Here is a 20,668-nt window from a genome sequence, read left to right as displayed (position 1 = left end):
CAAAATGTAAGGGTATATAGGTATTATAGGTATTAGTTTACTGAAATAATGACTGCTTGAGTAACCTCTCTCTTTGACTGTTTAACCTAATGGGCATCCATAAGGGACAGTGGGGAGCAAATGACGAAGCACCCATCACTACATCACAACAAAAACTTCTCCTCATTTGTATTTGTGTTCTCACATTATGGCAATTATGTAAGGGATGGACTTGAATTATATAATGGCATGTGGGAATGACCTTTAGTGAGATGCTGTTTAGGGAACAATCAGAAGAGTGGGAGCACAGCTGCATAAGGGCCAAAGTCAGTAAGTCAGAATGGAACCTTTCTAACTTATCAGACTGTAAAGAGAGATGGTGGAAGATTTGTATTTTAAGACTTGCAAGATTCTACCAAGGTCTTACAATTCTACTACTACTTACAATAAAGTTGAATTGGTCATGTTTCACTCCTGATCCACCTGAGAAAGCTAACAAATTGTATCTGTTGGGATATCCGTCATGTTGATAAAATCTTTATTTGATGTGGACATGCATGTTTATACTTATTTCTGAAATACCAACTTTTCTCACTACATGGTTGACAAATATAAAAACAAAGTAAAGCATATAGATATATAAAATCATAAGGCAATATCTGATGATTCAATCAACACCAGTAGATAAAATATATGGTTCAATTGTGGCTCCATTCTCTAACTGGAAAGACAACAAGCCATCAAAATGAGTAGTAAACTAAAAACTAAGAAGGAGCAGAGAGTAACATATTTTGCATAATATAAGTAACTGCAGTGATGATTTTTCGTTTCCTACTCCTGGTAGTCATGGACCATTAACCTTCTGGATGAAGAAAAAGTTGAATTATAAAAGTTAGCAGTGCTGAATATCTGCAGTAGTATTTTCTATTTCCCTCAATACTCCATCAAGCGGTAAAATTCCTCCACCCTTTTGTATTCTTCAACCCATAGATATTAGTCTTGTTTGGATTACGAGTAATGTTCAGAAATGTTTATTGCCTAATTCCAGTTTGCCCTGAGGCCACTTTATATTGCTCAGAGATTCTTAATATGGTGAAAGTTATATTTCATTTGAAATTATGGTTGCAATATATTTGTACGTGCTCAGTGAAAGAATGCAGTTTTGTCTTCCAACCCCAGGCTTCAATCTTGTAGACAAATATACAGGAAAATAGTGTTAGTAATTTTCTTTCTTCTTTTTCTTTCCTTTTTTAAAGAGTGAAGCGATGGCTCACTAAAAATAGTTCCACCAGAGGGACAGATTGCTTTGGTATACATGTTTAGTTAGTACAATATTCACTTAATAAAATCAATAGCACATACCTTTATTTTTTCCCAGAGCTTATGAAAATAGCTATCTACCGGATCTAAAATATATGCAAGAGGGATGAGTTTTAATTTTCAGATAGATGGAAGGGTGTTTTTCCTGAAAAGTCCCTTTTATATTTTATAAAATCAAATTATTTACTGTTCAGATCTCTAGGGTAAAGGATGGTCATAACCAGATAAAAAGCAGTTTTCATCTCATGATCACAACTGAGTCTCAAATTTTTGTTGCCAAGCAAGACAGTTAAGTGAGTTTTACCACATTTTATTACTTTTCTTTCCACAATTGTTTAGTGAATCACTACATTGGTTAAGTTAGTAGTATGTTTTCAAAGTGATTCTGGTTTCCCCATTGACTTTGCTTTGAGAGAAGGTCACAAAAGGTGATCACATGACTCTGGGACACTGTAACTGTCACAAATCTGAATCAGTTGCCAAGCATCTAGATTTTGATCACATGGCCATGGCAGAGATGGGATTTAGCAGGTTCTGACCAGTTCTGGAGAACCGGTAGCAGAAATTTTGAGTAGTTCAGAGAACCAGCAAATACCACCTTTGACTAGCCCTGCCCCCATCTATTCTCTGCCTCCCAAGTCCCAGCTGATTGGCAGGGTCTTCTTTTGTTGCCCTGCACAGGAGAACGGAGCTGGAAAGCAGGTCAGTGGGTTGTGGAATGGATGGGATTTTGCAGTAACCTTCCCCTACTATGCCTATCAAGCTATGCCCACCAAGCCATGGCCACATAACCAGTAGTAAATTTTTTTGAATCCTACTACTGGATCACAGGGATGCTGAAACTGTTGTAAGTGTGAAAAACCATCATATGTCATTTTTTTCAGTGCTATTGCAACTTTGAACAGTGTCTAAAAAATGGTTTTAAGTTGAGGACCACCTGTATAACAGTCTCTTTTTTCCCTGAAATAAAATATTTTCCCATGAAACTTTTTTTTGGATCAGTGCATAACTTCAACACAGGGAAAAAACAGCCTCTCCAAATCTGAGATATTTATGGAGAGTCTAACATTTAATTTTTCTGCACTTTCTAAGAATTATACAAGTTGTTTGTGCCTTTGTCAACTCACATTTTAATATTGTTCTTGTGCTCATTTCACTGATAAGGTATCACCATATGCCGGGTTGTGTGTGGGGGAATGTAATGTTGGAATATTATTATTATTTTTGAAAATTTTATTTCGGTTTTCACAAAAACAAAATACAAATAAAACATCTTTTTTGAAAATAGCATGGTCCCAGGTTATCACTTCTTCATACAGACACAAAACTCAATTTCATACTCATTTTTATATTCTATTCCATATCTTATTACCATTTTATATTTTCTACATAGTTTTTCCCCTCTTTTAATTTTCTCAACTTTGTTTTAATTATCTCATCTCAATTCAAATCATTATATTTATACTTTTGTCTGTCCTGTTTCAATTTCACATTATCTTTTCTTATGAAGCAAATTTTTCCCTGTAGTTACCAATTAGAGTATGACACCTTTATATCCTTTAATTTTAACCATTCAAACTCTTATTTAAGCTTCAATGTATACCTTTAAGATTATAGCATTCAATATAATACATAACTTCAAATCGAGTTCTGCTTGGTACATTCTTAAAATAGAGACTATATTCTTAAAAAGAAAAAATTATATATATATGTAAATAAAACACACATTCCATTCCAATTCAATTCTATCATTAATATGCATTAAAATCTTAACATCTTTAACATTTCTTTTCAATTAAATATCATACTTCCTTGGGAACACTTATAAACTTTCCATAGTTAATTCTTTTTTCCCCATATTTCTCACTTATATTTTTATAAATCATTACTAATAATTAAAAGTGTTCCCTTTTAATTCTCTCAATCATTTAAATTCATTTATTTATTAACAAACATCCTACTACATTACAATAAATATTTTATCCATCATCATATTTTCTAAAATTATTTCTATTTGTAATATAACAATGCTATCTTATGTACCTTTGCAGAATCCCTTTTGCAATTAAATTTTCACCCATTATCTCTAAACAAGCTTATGGTTATAATCCTTATATCTTTTCTCTGTTTCTCCATTTCTTGTTTCTATTTTTTACAACTTCTTTTCCTTGCCTTCTTCCCCCTCTTCTTCTCCCTCCCCTTTTTACCCCCTCGTCTCTCTACTTCTAACTCTCTCATCTGTAATCCCCTCTTCTGTTGCTTTCTAATATTATACTTATCTTTCAAATTGTTCTTCTTTTTGGTTGTTTTTTCTAGTCTTAAACCTTTCACTCTCTTTCCCCCCTCTTCTCCCCCCCCCCACTTAAAATTATTTGATCCTTAAAGATGGCTTCTTCTTTGTCCCAATCTTCTTGTTCTGCAAGCGTTTCTTGTTGCTTCTCATAGTTCCAGATCTCCATTTCTAAGAATTGAAACATGAAGCCAAAAGAACTTTTTTCTTCTTGTGCATCTTCTTTCCATTTTTTAAGTTCCGTTTTCAGTTCTTCTAAGAGTGATACCATTTCGAAGACTTTTAAACAACCACCCAGTTAATTTTAATCATCTAGATGCAAAAACCAAAAATCACCAAATAATCCAAGGCTGTTTCTACTTGCTTCTTTTTTCCACTTTCTCTTCCTGGGGTTCTATTATTTTGTTACCAAGTTTCAATTAAAATGTATCTTTGAGGAATCTTGTTAAAATTTCACTGTAAGTTCCTTTTAATTACAGTTCCATTCCTTAATTCCAGGCAGTCTCCTCCATTTTTCCAGATCCTGCCCTTTTATTCTTTTCTTTTCTCCTTTCCTGCTTTTAAAAACTTTTAAATGTCCAGAAATGTTTATTATCCCTTTGACTTTTATTTTCAGCTTAGATGCCTATTAATGTCAAAGTGGATTTTTTTTTCAATTTCTTGCTTAAGTCTCTTAGCAATCAGTATAATGAAGGGAAGAAAAAAAACCTAATCCTTTCCCTTCTCTCTCTCCTTCGCAGCTTCAAAATCTTCTTTGGGAACAATGTTGTTAAGTTTAAATTCCAGGGTACCTTATTTGTTGCTTTTGCTGTTTGACCCGGTCAACCAAAATTTTCTCTTCTTATCTTCCTCCTGCACATTCTTTTCCAGTCGAGTTCTTCTTTGTGGTGGTCATTTCTGACCACCGCTACAACCGCCTTCGGGAAAGGGAGTAATGGCCAGCTGGGGAGGAGAGATGCGGCTCTCCTCAACCCTGCAGGCAGTCTCCCCCCTCTTCACCACCTCTACGGGGTGGCTTAGCCCCAAAACCAGCTGGCTCGGGCCGCTCCAGCGGCGAGCACAGATTGAAGCCTCGGAGAGACGAGGGTTCGGTCTGTCGCCGAAGAAGTTCAAACCGGAAGTCCTAATGTTGGAATCTTTTATTCCTTACCAAGTTTGTTCTGAACTGGGATGATATGCACCAAGTAGTTACATGGAATTAAATTCTTTATTCTTCACCTAGGAGAGGTTAACAAAGTGTTAGGTGGCAGCTGCAATGACCCTTCCTCATTCCAGCTCAGATTAAATACAATGCAATCAGCCTCTCTTACAGAATACCTTCCACTTAATCCAATGGCCCCCAAACGTTTGGGCACCAGGGACTAGTTCTGTGGAGAGAGGCTTTTCCGTGGACCAGAGGGGCGTGGTTTTGTGTGCTGCCTGCATCCTGTGGATGGGATTTTGCTTGTTTGTGTGGTCTGGTTTTTGGCATTTATTTATTTATTTTTATTTATTTTGATTTGTCAATTGTTTACAAGATAATAAGTACAAGTGTATACATAGTTGTTAATATATGAAATGGGTACATATAAGAAAAATAAAAGAATAAGAGAAACAATAGGACAGGGACGGTAGGCACGATGGTGCGCTTATGCACGCCCCCTACAGGCATGCTGCGGCCTGGTGCCAACAGACTGGAGGTTGGGGACCTCTGACTTCAACAGTCACTCATGTCCCTCCTCATATCACATATAAGGGATTTCCTTCTTGCTGGGGCCTCTAACCTTTATGAAAATGCATTTGTCTCAGAAGAAGCTATCCTTGGAATGTATCCCTTGTGTCACTTTCCTGGGTAAACTACTTTCAATGTCTGTGAACAATGAAATGTAAGAAGGCCAGCAAATCTTAAAGATAACGAAAGGAGCCATGGTGTCTGAACTTTAATAAAGCTGAAAATATCAAATACTATATAATATCAAATACTATAACAGCAAAATGTGATCACTGATTAGTTCTTTGTCACTTGTCAGAAGTCTTTTTTTGTATTTCATTGGATCTCTGTGACTGAACGCTGTTTATTTGGAGATGCCTTGAATTGGTTTACTAATGTTTTCTTCCAAATCAAATGATGTGTCTCTAATACAATACACAAACTCTTACATGCATTTAATGCTTCCTTGGCACCTTCTTGTAATGAATACCTGTTTCCTCAGCCTCCTCTGATTGCAAAGTGATTTGCATAGTTTAATTAGGTGTGGTGAAAGTGACAATTAAAATCACAGTAACAACAAAAACAGTAGATACAATAGCTGCTGCAATGGGATATGGGTAACATTTTTATATCCTATAGTACAATGCATAGACATTATAAAGTATAAAAAAACATGACTGGTCATCTGTACTTGAAATATTTTCAGCTAACAACAGCTGCCACTGCAGACAAGGATCCATCAAGAAGAGGGTGAAATTTCACCCTCCAATTAGGAATAAATCTTCTGTCTGTAGAAACATGACTGCTGTCTTTGAAGAAAAAGATAAACTGTTTAAAAATAATAAACCAAGTGACCTAAATAGAAATGAACAATACTTGCAGATATCCAAAATGTCATGTAAAATATTTAAATAGCAATTAGCATCTGGGAGAAAAATGGTGAGAAAGAAATGGGGGCTATTAGAATGCTTTTTCTTATGGGTTTTTAAATCTCTTTGTTTATTTTTTATTTTTTATTTTAATTATAACCACTTCAACTTTCACTCAAGCAAAGTTGTGGAAGGTTGCTAAAGTTAGACAGGATGTTTAATTCTGACTCTGCCTCATTTTTATGATAAGTGATATGATTAGTTTAATATGTTTTTCAAGCTTGAGGACTAGCAATCAAGTACTAGATGTTATTTCCTACCCAAGTTCAGAGCTATTTTGAAATCAGTGAATTACTGTCATTTATGAACTTCTAATTCAGCTCATTTAATTAAACTCATTATGTTGCAGTTGACATGAAATGGCCTTCTATCATATTTTAAAAGGTGCAATTTCTTAAAAATTATTAAAAGAATCCTTCAGCCATTTCAGCAGAATCCCATCAAGAACCCAAATGATATTTTTATCAGGTCCTTTCAGCCATCTCTGTCAATTTCTTATTCATTTAGGTGTTTGCAGTAGGTAGTGGTAGGTAGGTTTGTAGTTACTTTTTGTTTTCCAGCTCAAAATGGTTGTAAATCAAAATTGCATTTAATATGTGCCTGCAAAAGCAAGGAAACCTAAGGTGGGATGGATTGGTCTTTCTTGGACTCTTGATATGAGTTTTTAGCAGCTTTCCCCTTAATCAGTACTACTTCTGAGGAGAGCATCTTTGGTAAACACTGCCACCAGCTAATTTTTCTCAATGAAATCCTCACTAATACCAAGTTACTAAGTAAAATGTCTATGGAGAGTCTCAGTCATCCAGGTCATGGTTGTCCAAAAGGTGCTTTTTCAAGAGGCAACCAGATTTATAATCCTTGCAGAAGCTGACCATTTGCATTCTTTTAGAGAGTCGTTGAAGCCACATGAAGGTTTATCTGTATTCGCATGGTCACCTGGGTGACCATGGGTGTGAAGCCTTCTTGGAACTGCAGAAAGGACTGTGTTGTAGACTGGAGATAGGTGATGTTGCATCCCTGTCCCTCTGTTGAGAGAGGGCTGTGCAGTACACATTAATGAAGACAAAAGCCTTAACACTGAAGTTTACAGAAAAAATCCCCACACAGATCAATATTTACATTTTGATTCTTACCACCCACTGGAGCACAAAATGGGAGTTATCAGAACCCTAGACCATTGAGCTGAATGCCTGCCTACCAGCAAAGATGGGAAAGAAAAAGAACTAAAATACATCAAGAAAATTGTCAGAACATGTGGCTATCCCAAGTGGCCTTTATCAAATGCCCCAAAAGACACAGCAGGAGCTCCTCCAAATAGACAAAGAAGAGAACAATAAAGAGAACAATAAACAAAGCAATGTTGTCATTCTATACATTGTAGGAATATCTGAAAAGCTCAGGAGGATTTTCAGCCAACACAACATACTTTAAATTACACAAAGGCAGAAGCTTGTCTACCCCAGGGATAAAACTCCCAGACACAAATTGAGCAACATGGTATATTCAGTACAATGCAGTGAACCCTGTGCAGATCTGTACATTGGAGAAACAAAACAACAATTTCAGAAATGCATGGCACAACATATTGTAGGAGAACAAACCCAACAGGACAAGATTCATTAGTCCATCTGCATTTAAAAGACGAAGTCCACTCTTTTGAAGACAGCAAAATCCACGTTTTGAACAGAGAGAACCATTGATTTGAAAGAAGGGTCAAAGAGGCCATCTATGTCAAAACTGAATAGCCCTCTCTCAACAGAGGAGGAGTGATATGATATCATCTATCTCCAGTCTACAACACAGTCCTTTCAACAGTTCCAAGAAGGCTCCACACCTATTTGCACTATTCAAGTGACCCTGACAACACAGATAAACCTCCAGGTGACCTCAATGACTCTAAAATAATGCTAATGCAAGGATTATAAATCCTTCCATTTCCCACCATCCAGTCAGAGCTGAAGAAGCTTCATGGAGGAGAAGTGAAGTGAAGTCCACTTGCCTCTTGAAAAAGCACATTTGGGACAAGTTGCTAAGTATTTGAAGTGACATGGTAGAAATGGTCTTCTCCTGGATTTCTTCCTTTTTTAGCCTAACTGTATGGAGAGATGTATGTGCTAAGGTAACAATCCTTTCAGAATGAAACTCACTGATTCAATTAAAATTCAAAGTCTTTATTGTGTATATGAAAATCAAAGAACTAAAGTGGAATTGAAAAAAAAAAGTGAGAAAAGGGAGAGAAAGAGAAAGTAATGATGCTTTCAAAATAGATTGTCTCAGCCATTGCTCCTTCAGCCAGGAATATGAATGCATCTACACCAGGGATGTCAAACTCACATTGTCATGATGGTGTCACGTGTCGTATTAGGACTTTTTTCCTCTTTGCTAAACCAGACGTGGGCGTGGCCAGCCCATGAGGCATCTGGACCACTGGCCAGAAGTTTGATAGCCCTGATCTACAAAGAACAAAGTAGAGCAAAAGCACCACAACTGAAATATTCTTTCTATAAAATAGAGACTGAATTCTCATCAGCATCTAGCTCCACTATTTTGTAGTGATAGAATTTTTCCTGGATCTTAACCCATCCTGTGGATTGTGGCACTGCTTACCCTTGAGCCAGTTTGGGAAGAGATACATGAAAGGAATCAAATAAGCAGAGACTGTAGGTCTGCTTCTCCCTCTTTTGGATTGTCTCTTTCATGTTTGATTTTTATGAGTTTTGAATATTTTTGCCCATTTAACCAGGCTAACAGAGATCAGGTATTCTTTTAATCCTTTCAGAGCCTGAACTTCTTCGAATGGGAATCCTCTCATTAATTGTATTTACACACTTTACAGGAAAAATGAGTTTTCTAGGAGCCTAAAAACAAGTTCAGGGATAGTATGCATCTATGAGGTTGTAAGTTGCCCACTTGTATGTATATTAGTACAACATAAATCCCTGGCACAAGATCCTTGGAGCTGTTTTATTGGAAACACAGCTGCATTAATGTTGTGCATTACCAGTACATGTAGAATTCTTGAATGCAAAGAAAAATACAGCCAAAAACAGCATAAGTATGTGCAAAGCTAACACTTGAAATTGCATTAAAGTTTGCCAGATTTGGATAAAGGGATCACTTTAGTGAACTAGTGCCACTTCAGTTTTGTGGGTGTTAATTTTCAAAATTGGTACTGGAAATCAAATACCTTCCACATCTAACTCTTCACAAAACAAAACAAACCCCAAAGGTTTGTAAATGTGTTGTATATTGGAAACTGTATTGCTTCATTTCTTATTTGAGGAATGATGCTAGACTTCTTACTTAGATTAATAAGGTTATTATAAATAAGAAAAAATATTGTCTGTCTGCAAGAGAAATCATCATATTTGGATTCATCTATTTGTTAACTTTTAGAAGGAAATACTTGGTCATTTGGAGGCCTTAGAAGTGTTTCCCCCCTATATTTGTATTCTGTTGATTTTTTTTAACCCATTAAATTAGTAACTCAAGAATAGATAAGACCATCAGTAGGATCAAGAAGTATCTGTTTATCTGACTTGTACTGTTTTAGATTGTAGGCAAAGGACTGCAGTCTGAATTCTCTCTTATAAAATATTCTTCTGACAATTAGAAAGCATTTTTTAAAAGCAAGATTCCACCTAACTGAGATATATTCAAGAATGGAGTCAGCAGCCTAAAGGTGTCTTCCTCTGATTTTTTAAAGAGGAGTCTTGGTTCTTTCTGTTAGAAATGTGCTCTAGCTCAGTCTCCCTCTCCATTATTCACCCCTGATTAGTCTGTATCTTACAATGGCATCATAGTCTCCCGCTACTCAGCTGTCTTTTTTTTGTTTTTTTTGTTGCATAATTGGTTTTTCTTTGTGGAGAATGTAATTGCTTGTGTTTGTAGCATAAGTTGTAATTATCATTCTCAGAACAGAATAATGATTATTTTGAGATTTTTTTCTATCTGGATATTTAGCATCTTGTCCTAATTCTTGAAACACAGTGAGATATAAATCAATTCCAATTTAAGTGGTTAAGCTTTTATTTTTATCAGCTCACAATGCTATTTGCAGCTTTGATGACACAGAAGTTATCAGAGGAACTTATGAAACATTCATCTTTGCTTCTACATCTTTATATTATTTGGTTGTATTATTCCAAATTGCTTCAAGTTTTCAGCTTTGATGTAAATAAGAAGGTTCTAAAGACAACATGCAATTCTGTTTTTGAAAAGCCTGTGAAGTTTTTTGTTTGTTCTGTTCAGAAGTTATCTAATGAAGTGGAACAGTGAGACATTCAGCATGGATAAAAGGAAGTGCATCCTTAATCCTTGAAATCAGATGGTACAAGTTATAAGGATGGATCTTAACTTAAGCAGTTCAAAAAGAGTTAGAGAATCATCTGTCTCTGAATACTAATTGCTGGATGATATGAGCAGGAGAAAAGTCTTGTACTCATTACATGTTTATGGGCTTTTCACAGATATCTGCCTAGCTTTTCTAAAGATGGAGGGATTGCTAAGAGGATTGTTCTGATCTTGTACAAATTTTTATACCTTCTAAAAAGATCCCCAACTTGACCGCATTGTAGCGCGCCAATGAGCCGTTTAAAAGGCGGCCGCCTTCGGGGTTTTGGGAATGGCTTTCCTGATAATGAGGGAGCAAGGAACCTGGGGGGGGGGGGGGGGGGGGGGGGGGGGGGGGTGGGGGGTGTGGAAAATATGAAGATATAAAATGAGTAATCTTTAATCTGATAATGAGGGAGCAAGGAATGTACAATTAACCATAGTGACATTCTAGCCACATTGGAAGCATATTTCACATCCCAGCTATATTGTGACTCAGTGATCTTTTCTGCATCTATGCATTTTTTTTACTTGCAGTTGATAGATATGGAAGTCATGAACTGACTCCTGCCTTGGCTATGTGCCCTGTGTAGAAATTATATGATGGATAAAAGGAAGAATCAGTCTCCAGTACTGTTAACAGAATAACAGAGTTGGAAGGGACCTTGGAGTTCCTTTAGTCCAACCCCCTGCTCAAGCAGGACATCCTATACCATCCCAGACAAGTGGTTGTCCAGGCTCTTCTTAAAAGTCTCTAGTGATGGAGCAACATCTGAAGACAAGGCATTCTACTCGTTAATTGTTCTCACTGTTAGGAAATTTCTCCTTAGCTCTAGGTTGCTTCTCTCCTTGAGAAGTTTCCATCCATTGGTTTGATCCATTGGTTTGTTGTTTCATTGCCTTAGATGTATTTTTAAGTTAAAAAAAAAATGTTCTTAATGTCTCTCTCTCCATTTTTATAGGGGGTATTTTTGAATGTGTGGAATCTGGTCCAACTGGAGCAATGGGAGCAGAAGAATTGGCCTTCCGATTTGCTGTGAACACAATCAACCGAAACAGAACTCTGCTGCCAAATACTACACTAACATATGACACTCAGAAAATTAATCTCTACGATAGTTTTGAAGCATCTAAAAAAGGTATGCTTTAGAAAGTCTTGGTTGCTAGATGCCTGAGCAATCTAAATGTTTAATAGAATAAAGAGGCAAGCAAAATCAGAAAATCCAGAAATCTGTTTAATGAGAATTCACACTAGGCCAGTGTAACTAAAATAAATGTCAATGAAGTGCCACATGTGTTACAGTTTCTACTGCACAATGGTGGTGCAAAATGCTAAGCAAGCATTATTCATTCATTTTTAATAACAATTGATAGATGGCCTGTCGAAGTTCAAGCGGTAAAAGGAGATGAGAAAAATGAACTTTTCTGATTCAGAAAAGTTTGTTCAGTCATCTTAATCTGTCTGACCCTTAAAATAAGCTGGAACAGTCCCTTTTGGGTAGATCAAAGTGCACAGTATATGAATGGGAAAAAATCGTGTTTCTGATGCAGCATTTAATAAGTGAAATTTCCTGCATCCTAAACTTCAGATCTGAACATTTTCTGCATTTAATTCTATTGCTGTTTAAATATACTGCTCTGCACTACAAGAGTAAGGACCTTGAAGTCCTTCACAGAATACTGACTGACACTTCTAGAAAGCCCAGTCAACATGATCAGTAGTGATTGATATCCAGGATTGTAACTTGCAAAATCTAAAGGTCCACACATTCCCTTCAAAGCAAATTTCAGGGGGGAAAAAATCTCCATGAGATAGATATCACTGATATGCTGTATGACTTTTAAAAATTCCCTTCTTTAATCCTATTTATTCGTCTGTTATCATTCTGAGTAATGAACTCAGGGAATCAGAACTCTGACACTTTTTGCAAGTTCAAGAGATCCTTTATTGAGTACATCATATCGGCACTTAGAAAGTTGAAGCTCTAAATTATTCCTGTGCTCAAGGATAGTTAAAGAATAAGACCTCATCCCTCCTTTGTTTCTCAGGTCACATGGGCCAATCAGTCCAGGTGTAGGTTCCTGCTCAACTTTGACAACTGTCCTTTGAAATGACCTTGTTCACACGTGGGCTGGGAGATGTTATGGCTAGCCGGCTGAGGCCCCACATTCCTGGGTAAAAAGAGTTTAAACATTAGCCCTTATTCTTTGTATAATGTGAATTGTATTTCTCTTTTTTTCAGCTTGTGACCAGCTCTCATTGGGAGTAGCAGCTATCTTTGGCCCTTCCCATAGCTCTTCAGCAAACGCAGTGCAATCCATCTGCAATGCACTGGGGGTTCCACATATACAGACCCGCTGGAAGCATCAGGTTTCAGACAACAAAGACTCATTTTATGTCAGCCTTTATCCAGATTTTTCTTCACTCAGTCGTGCCATCCTTGACCTTGTGCAATTCTTCAAGTGGAAAACTGTCACAGTGGTTTATGATGACAGCACAGGTAAACACAACTCTGGTACTTACGTTTGCAGATGCTCTTAATACAATATGTATAACCCTTTAACTAACCTAAGAATTACAGCTTAGTGCACATGTTCAGTTTGCCTGAAAATACAGTGAAATGCTGCAAGCTATAACATTAAAAGATTTTACACATATTCCTCCTGCACAGAAAGCTATCAATAAGTGTGCTATTCTGTATATTTAATCTGCATCCAGAGAGAAAAGGACAGAGATTTTTTCACCATAAACGTGTTTATCTAGGCATCTTAACTGAAGAAAAACATATGAAAATTTCATGAGAGCTATCTTTTGCTATTTCAGCTGAAAAACAAATCAGAGAGAATTTGTGGTACAGTAGTATCTCTTTTATAAAACACCCTGTGAACCCAATTGTTTACATTTTATGGAAAGATTTATCATTTTAAACCTGCAATTTGTTTTTATAAAGGGTATAAGCAAACAGGTTCTGACATGCTTATCCATTGTATTGGGAGTGGGGATCAGACAGGGAATTTCAAAATATTCAGTCACAAAAGTAGTTCCAACATGGATACACACTTTTCCATTGGCTATGTATTGCCATTGACATAACTCTCTGTGTTAAATACAAATGTAAATAGACAACTATCTCTGACCATGGAAACCAAGATTCACCCATGGAGTAATGTTTGGCTTGAAAAAGATCTCAAGTTCACACTGGAGGTACCAAGTTGAGTTCTTAGCATATCTATGTATGAAAAAGAGTCTGGCTAGGAATTAGAAGAAAAGGACTACTTTAAAGAAAAATAAGAAAGTCCAGTTGCATCTTGAAAAAAAGCACATTTGGGACACAGGACCACTCTGTTTAATCATTTGCTTTTGGGGATTCTTTCTATTGTAGTAAATGTTCATATAATAAGGACAGACATATATTCAGGAGTTGGACAAATGATTAAGTGTGCATTGTAACACAAACACCATATCTTTGGCTTATGTGTAAAATATTACGCTACGGGTTTGAAAGAATGGAGTTTGTATTGCGTTAACCTTGTGAGGTAGTCCAGGCAAGAAGCACAATCAGGAACACTAGCTCTACTTCTATCATATGGCTATATTAAAAAATATCTGGCAAGTCTGAAAGTAATCCCTCTCATCCCTCTGCTTTTAGAATTTAAAAAAAAATCCTCCTTTAAATTCAACATTTTGTTTATCAGACCGCTATCTAGACTCTTCTTCCTGACTCCCAGTCTTTCCCATTGTGATGTCACAATGCATGTTTCATTGTGGCCTTTTAGGTAGTTAGGAATAGAAGCCTATGCATTCGTGCTGTCATAGGAGAAAGTGTGGATATCATAGAAACTTTAAGTAACCGATCTTCTAAAAGTAAGTTTGTTTCTGTTTACTTATATGCCAACTTTTCTTCTGAACGTTACTTAAATATATTGTGTATAATTACAAGTAGTTACTATATGCCAGGGATTATTACATCTGCAGGAATTGCTTGGTTAGTTGGCAGGAAGTTTGTACTTTCAGACTTGCAAGATTATGTTAATGTAGCATGAATGAAGGCAAAAATACGCATCCCAGGATAATGTTGCAGTTCCAGTCTGTGTTGGTCAACAGGACCAGAGATTTAGTCTTCCAAGTTTTTGGATTCATGCTGGAGCCCATCCTCAGGGAACTTTTCTCTTGCAGAATTTGTACAGAATTTAGCAGACTAAATGTCTGGTCCTGGTGACTGACCTGGATTGGATCCTGTTAATGTAACCTTTTACAATAAAATAGATTTAACCCATTTAGTTGTGTTTCCTATCTGATTTACCTGGGATGGCTGAAACATATCAAGACTGACTGGTGGAATTATTGGACCTACTGGTTCTGGGAACTTAATCATCTTTGGTTCTGAAGGAAGAAGCACTACCCCATTTGGGATTAGTGCACAATCTGGGAGTTTATCTCATCTCTCATCTCCTGGTTAAGGAACAGATTTCTAGAAATACAACTTGTGTATCAATTATGCCCATTTTTTGACTGACAGGTCCTATTTATGGTCATGCAAGTGAACAATTGTAACATATTCAACATGGGGCTGCTCTTGAAGATTACCAAGAAACTGCAACTGGTCCAGAATTAAATGGCATGAGCAGTGATGGACAGATCTTACAATGCCTATATAATATATTTGCTTTCTGAGTTGTGCTGATTGCCAGTACATTTCCAAATACAATTCAAGAAGTTGGTTATTACCTATAAATCCCTACATGGCATAGGGACTAATCTGAGGGACTATATGTTTTCCACACTATCTGTTTATTTGTCAGCTTTGGAAACCTTATTCAATGCTGCCACATAGCTTGAGAAAGTGGGAGGGGGTTGATTTTAATTGAGTAGCTCTTAGTAGACACAATAGAATTATTTTGCTAGTTCAAGATTATAGAGTGTGGCTCAGGAACAAAAAGGAACTTACTTTAGGATTGGTTCATGTGATGTGATGATGAGGGAAAAGGGGATGGTTTGTAGTTTGGGACATTGTAGGAAGTCCAGGAAACTTTTAGTTTCGAGATGCCACAGATGTCCCAGGTGCTATTCTAATAAAGTTACTTTTGATATGAAGCCTGTCTCGGAGTTACTGATTGGAATGGAGGTTCCCTGGAACGCTGACATTATTCTGTACAAAGCAGGATGGTTTGCTTTAGATCAGGTCTGTAAAACTCCTGGCCCGCAGACTGGATGCATCACTCACTGGCCATGGCCAAGCCCAGTTTAGTGAAGGGGAAAAAAGTCCTGATACGTCACATGATGCCATCCTGATGACATGAGTTTGATACCCCTGCTTTAGATTTTATCAATTAAACAACATAATTTAATATATATTAGATCTGGACCCTGTGTGTTGTGGCACCTGCCCTGTGGAACAGCAGCCCCTACAAACTCACTTGACTGAACTTCAAGTGTACCTTGAAAGTGGGTTTACCTTGTGTCCTTGGATTAATGTATCTGGAGATCTTTTCTAGGTTGAGGGTGATGTAAGAAAGTAACTCATATCATTGATGTTATAATTTTTGGAACATTTCTGGATAATACATACATGCATAAGTACACACACAGAGACAAATGTGCACACACATACATGTATAAATTCACCCACATGCACAGATAGTGATTTTTTTTGGGAAGACTCCTCTGGCCAAATCTTCAGTTGTTTAATCTGTAAAGCTTACACATCATATCTTATATTAACATTGTAGTATAAATGCTTCAGAAGAAACAGATTATTATGAACAATTGATAGATCTGAGCAGAGCACAAACTTGCACAGTTAAAAACTGCTCTGTAGTCTGAGGTGCAATATAAATAATTAATACTATTAAATAGTCTGATTTATGAGCATTTTTTATTTCATGTTAACCACATAAGCACCTGTTACGGGAGCAATAAACTATGGTTATAACAAAGGGTCTTTATCTGTTGTGCTATTTTATTTTTAATGAGTGTCTTGACTAACACACTATTCATCAAGTCTCTGAAAATGAGATCTTACTATCAGGGGGAACTGGCGGTATCAGTGATGTGCATAAGATCTGAAGATATATTTCAAGAATATTGGCTCTGCAGACAAGGAAAAGTGTATGGTATTTTATGCATCAACAGGAGGGAGAAAAGGAGAGAGAGAGACTTTACAAGAATGACTGGATAGTAATAATTGTGTGTGTATTTAATTATAATTTAATTATAAACAAAATGAATTCAGATTTAGTTTTCCTCTGTAACAACTTAAAGACCAAGGCCAGACTTTAGCCAAGAAACAGTTGCATCCTTCTGCTATAAATGGATCACAATTAATTTATCATGATTTACCCAAAGTAAAGAGGTACATATTTTTTAAGGAACCTGCTTAATTAATTAAATTGAAGCATTTACTCATATATGTTATGACAGGGAAAGAAAACAAACCGATCTCATATATGTACAGTAGTTAGTTTCAGAATCTGAAAAATGAATTATTAAAGTTAAAATATTGAAATTATCCTTAGTGGAATTGTGCAGTCTGAAATTAGTTTTTAATTTTCTTTTTTTACATCTAGTTTTGTGCATGGTATTACAGATTTATTTTTCGATGAAACAGTGATATGCATTTATATGCACATGTGCACACATAAACACCAGATATATGCAGCAACTTTAAATCTATATGTATTAACACTAACGTCTCACATTTCAAATGTTTTATCAAAGTATAAATGCATGTAAATCAAGATGCAAATGAATAGAAGAAATAATATTGCTTTGGCATGTCAATTTTAAAAATCCTTGAAGTGTAGCCTAAATAGGAATGGATTTAACTGTCTAATTCCAGCCCAAATCAGTTTTGTACTTGGCCATTAATATGTGTTCATGTTATTTCAACATGAGTCTGTACTGTTATGAAAACATTAACTTTGAGTGTTAATTTTTTTATAAAATATGCTTTCTATACTCCTTTAAAAACATATTTTTGTACATGTTTTTCACCAATTTTGCATTTTATCTATATTTTATTCTCAAATCCATCTTATTATTAGATACATTTCAGTACATCATCTGATTAGAGAACTGTACTTAAAAATTGGACTGAGGTGACTTCCAGGAAATCATTGGTGAAGGAAAGATGGTTCTCCTGAGAATGGAGCTAATGAGTGCTATGGAATGAGATGCCAGTGAATGAATCAGCTTCTCAGAATTCCTCTCCATATAAGGAGAATAATTGGATTGCTTACAAGTGCTCAAAAAAGCTGTTTTCTGGGAGGAGACCATAAGACAATGTTCTCTAGTGCAGGGATCACCAACCTGTTGGACCTTGGGGACCACCAACCTCATAATTTTAAATCCCGTGGACCAGAGACCCTGGGAAAATCCCCAAAAAAGTCTGCATGAAAATTCCCCACTCCGTTTTCCTATAGATCGGCCATTCTTTATTTGGGATCACAGGATATCTCCAGCTCCGTTCTTGGGGGGGGAGGGGGGGGGAGACTTTTGGCTTCATGCAAGGAAAGCAGCAGAAGCAGCAGAAGTCTTTTTTTATCTCCCCCAAACTCTGCCAGAAATGAGTCTTTGTGAGACTTGTTGTGCTGGTGCAGCCTCTTGGAGCAGGATGACTTTCAGGGTCCCAAAGACTCATTTCTGGCGGATTTGGGGGGAGAGAAAGAAAGACTCTTGCTGCTTTCCTTGCATGCAGCCAAAAGCTGAAGAACGAAGTGGAAAGAAACAGCTCAGTGTCCAGGCCAGGTGCGTGGGGTGAATGGGGCAAGTTCCCCCCTCTGCCCTTTCCCCTCTCCCTCACTACCTCGTGTTGTTTGCAATGCAAGTGACACAAGCCTTGTGTCCCCGTGGGCCATGTGAGTGGCGCAGTCTTGTGTTCCTGCACAGCCTGGATTAATTATTTAGGGCAGTGCTTTGGGGGTGACATTTCTCTGTGGAACACCAAAATTTTCTCATGGACACCAGTGGTCCCCAGTCCACTGGTCGGCAACCACTGCTCTAGTGGGTTTAGATATTTGGAAGACAATGGATCATTTATGCCAAAGCCACAGTGGGCATCTTCAAAAAGACACTGGTTTGCTTACTTCCTCTCTTAATCACTTCTTTGGAAATTGCATGTTAGCTGCTTTTGGGATATTTGGCATATTCAGAATGGCAAATTTCATTACACTGGGCGAGTCTCCTTCAATCCTTAGTGAAAGACATTTTTATGCATGTTTGAGGATTTCAAAAAAAATATATCTTATTTTGGAATTAGCAGCAAAAGGGTGTTTAGAAAATTGATTTTGGAAAGTTATAAATGGGGATCTGAAATGAGATTTGAAATTAATTACAAGAATCCTTCCTGTGAGTGGTTTAAAATTCTATAAAATATGAAGATTTTGAAATTAAAAGTACAAAACCTTCGCATGGGAAAATTCAGCTGATTAGAAAAAAACATAATAAAATGGGACTTCAAAGGTTGGATACTAGAAGGACCAATAACTAATAATTTAAGGATGAGAGCTGAATTAATGCAGAAGGCAGCAAAATAACTTTGGAAGAGTTCAAGGATATTTGGAATAAATGCACTCAAAATTACTCTTAAGATTGTCTGCATTCATAAAACTGGATTTGAAAATGGTATAGAAGAGGAGCAAATTTATTTAAGAAGATTGAGCCTGAGGCCTATTCAGATGTGGATTTTAAAATGGACAATTTTAAAAAATGATATGACAAAAGATGCTATGCTGGACATGCAACTCAAACTGGCTAATGTTTTAATAATTAACAGAAATATGCAAATAAGAAACAAGAGGAATGAATTACTGATTTTGGATTTACAAAGGAGATGTGTTAAAATTTTGAAGAACTTTCTGAGAAGAAATGAAGAGAAAATGAAAAGAAATCAAGTTCTGGGAAATATTTAAAGAGATTAAAATCTCTTTAAATTCTTCATAAAATCCACATGGCCATTTGTCAGAGCCAGGAGATTTTCCATTTGGAATAGTTTTCAAAAATACAGAAATTTCTGAAATAAATAAATAAATTCCTCAGGATCATTTGTGGGAATATTAATCTATTTAAGCATTTATTTAATATTTATTTATAAATAAATTAGATATGGTGGGAAAAGATCCTCTGTTGTAGTATTGGAGAAAGTGATAAATTACTGAAATTGTATTTTTCATGATGAAGAGGGAAGTAATTTTTTTATATATCTTTTCTTTGTTGTTTTTTACTATTTCTTTTCATTTTTTAATTTTTTTCCCTCTGGACTTTCCCCTCCTTTTTAATATTTTTCTTTATGTTAGTTTTTAATCTTTATCTTTAATTAAAATTATTATTATTTAAAAAGAAAAAAAGAAAACTGGCATGGTGTGAATTCTTTTTCCAATCTAGACCATGAGAAGTATTGTAGTTGGCATTTCAATTATACTGAATATAATAGACAATCCACTGTACATTACTTGTGAAAATCATATTTTTTTAAAAAAAAATCTAGGAAACTGAGATCTATATACAGTATTTAAAACTGCATTGGTAATATATTAACTCATCACAATCTGCAAAATATTTTTTTAAAAAAATGGGTCTGCTTCTTTATTACCACAGCCTTTAAAGGCTTGATCTCTTCCTGCATTCCAATGTTTTAAAGAAAAGTTCTAGAAATAATAAACGACATGCAGCTTTCTTCTCAAATTTCTAAAATAAAGAACAACAACAACAAAAATCCCAGCTACATGAATTAATCTTCTCTAAAAACTAAAAGGCGGAGATTAGCTCCATTCGAAAGAGTGCTTTGTAGTCATTAAAAAGTTTTGAAGCTAAGTTTCAATTTCAACAACTGTGCATAATATAAAAACATAATAGCACTTTAAATTGCATAATGATTACTTTCTTTTTCTTTTTCTGCTTACATCTGCCATTTACTGTACATCTGTTCTGTTGAGGTTTCAGGCAGAATCTAAATATCATAACAAACCTTTATCTGTCCTACATATCCTACATTTTTATCCTCCAAACCTTCAGAAATCCATCCAAGCATCACCAGAGATAGCCTCAAAAATTGCTCAGGAGTACTTCAAAATTGTCTTCAGTAGGTGACGTGCTCCCAGGTTTGGCTTATAGTCACTCCCAAACTCACC

The 20,668-nt window shown here is 36.1% G+C and overlaps 1 protein-coding gene across 1 annotated transcript in view; it reads left to right on the top strand.

The window, feature by feature from the left end:
• The window catches only part of GRIK2 (glutamate ionotropic receptor kainate type subunit 2), a 506,307-nt gene that overhangs the window by 201,197 nt on the left and 284,442 nt on the right, over positions 1–20,668 (top strand). The window contains exons 2-3 of the mRNA XM_026666609.2: positions 11,503–11,679; positions 12,784–13,041. Coding sequence (XP_026522394.1) covers positions 11,503–11,679; positions 12,784–13,041 — 435 coding nt within the window. The remainder of the gene's footprint in view (positions 1–11,502; positions 11,680–12,783; positions 13,042–20,668) is intronic.

The sequence above is a fragment of the Notechis scutatus genome, chromosome 1 (assembly GCF_049901735.1).
Source record: "Notechis scutatus isolate UNSWTSFEM ecotype Mainland chromosome 1, rNotScu1.2, whole genome shotgun sequence".
Classification (NCBI taxonomy): Eukaryota; Metazoa; Chordata; class Lepidosauria; order Squamata; family Elapidae; genus Notechis; species Notechis scutatus.
This window is presented reverse-complemented; position numbering and strand designations above follow the sequence as displayed.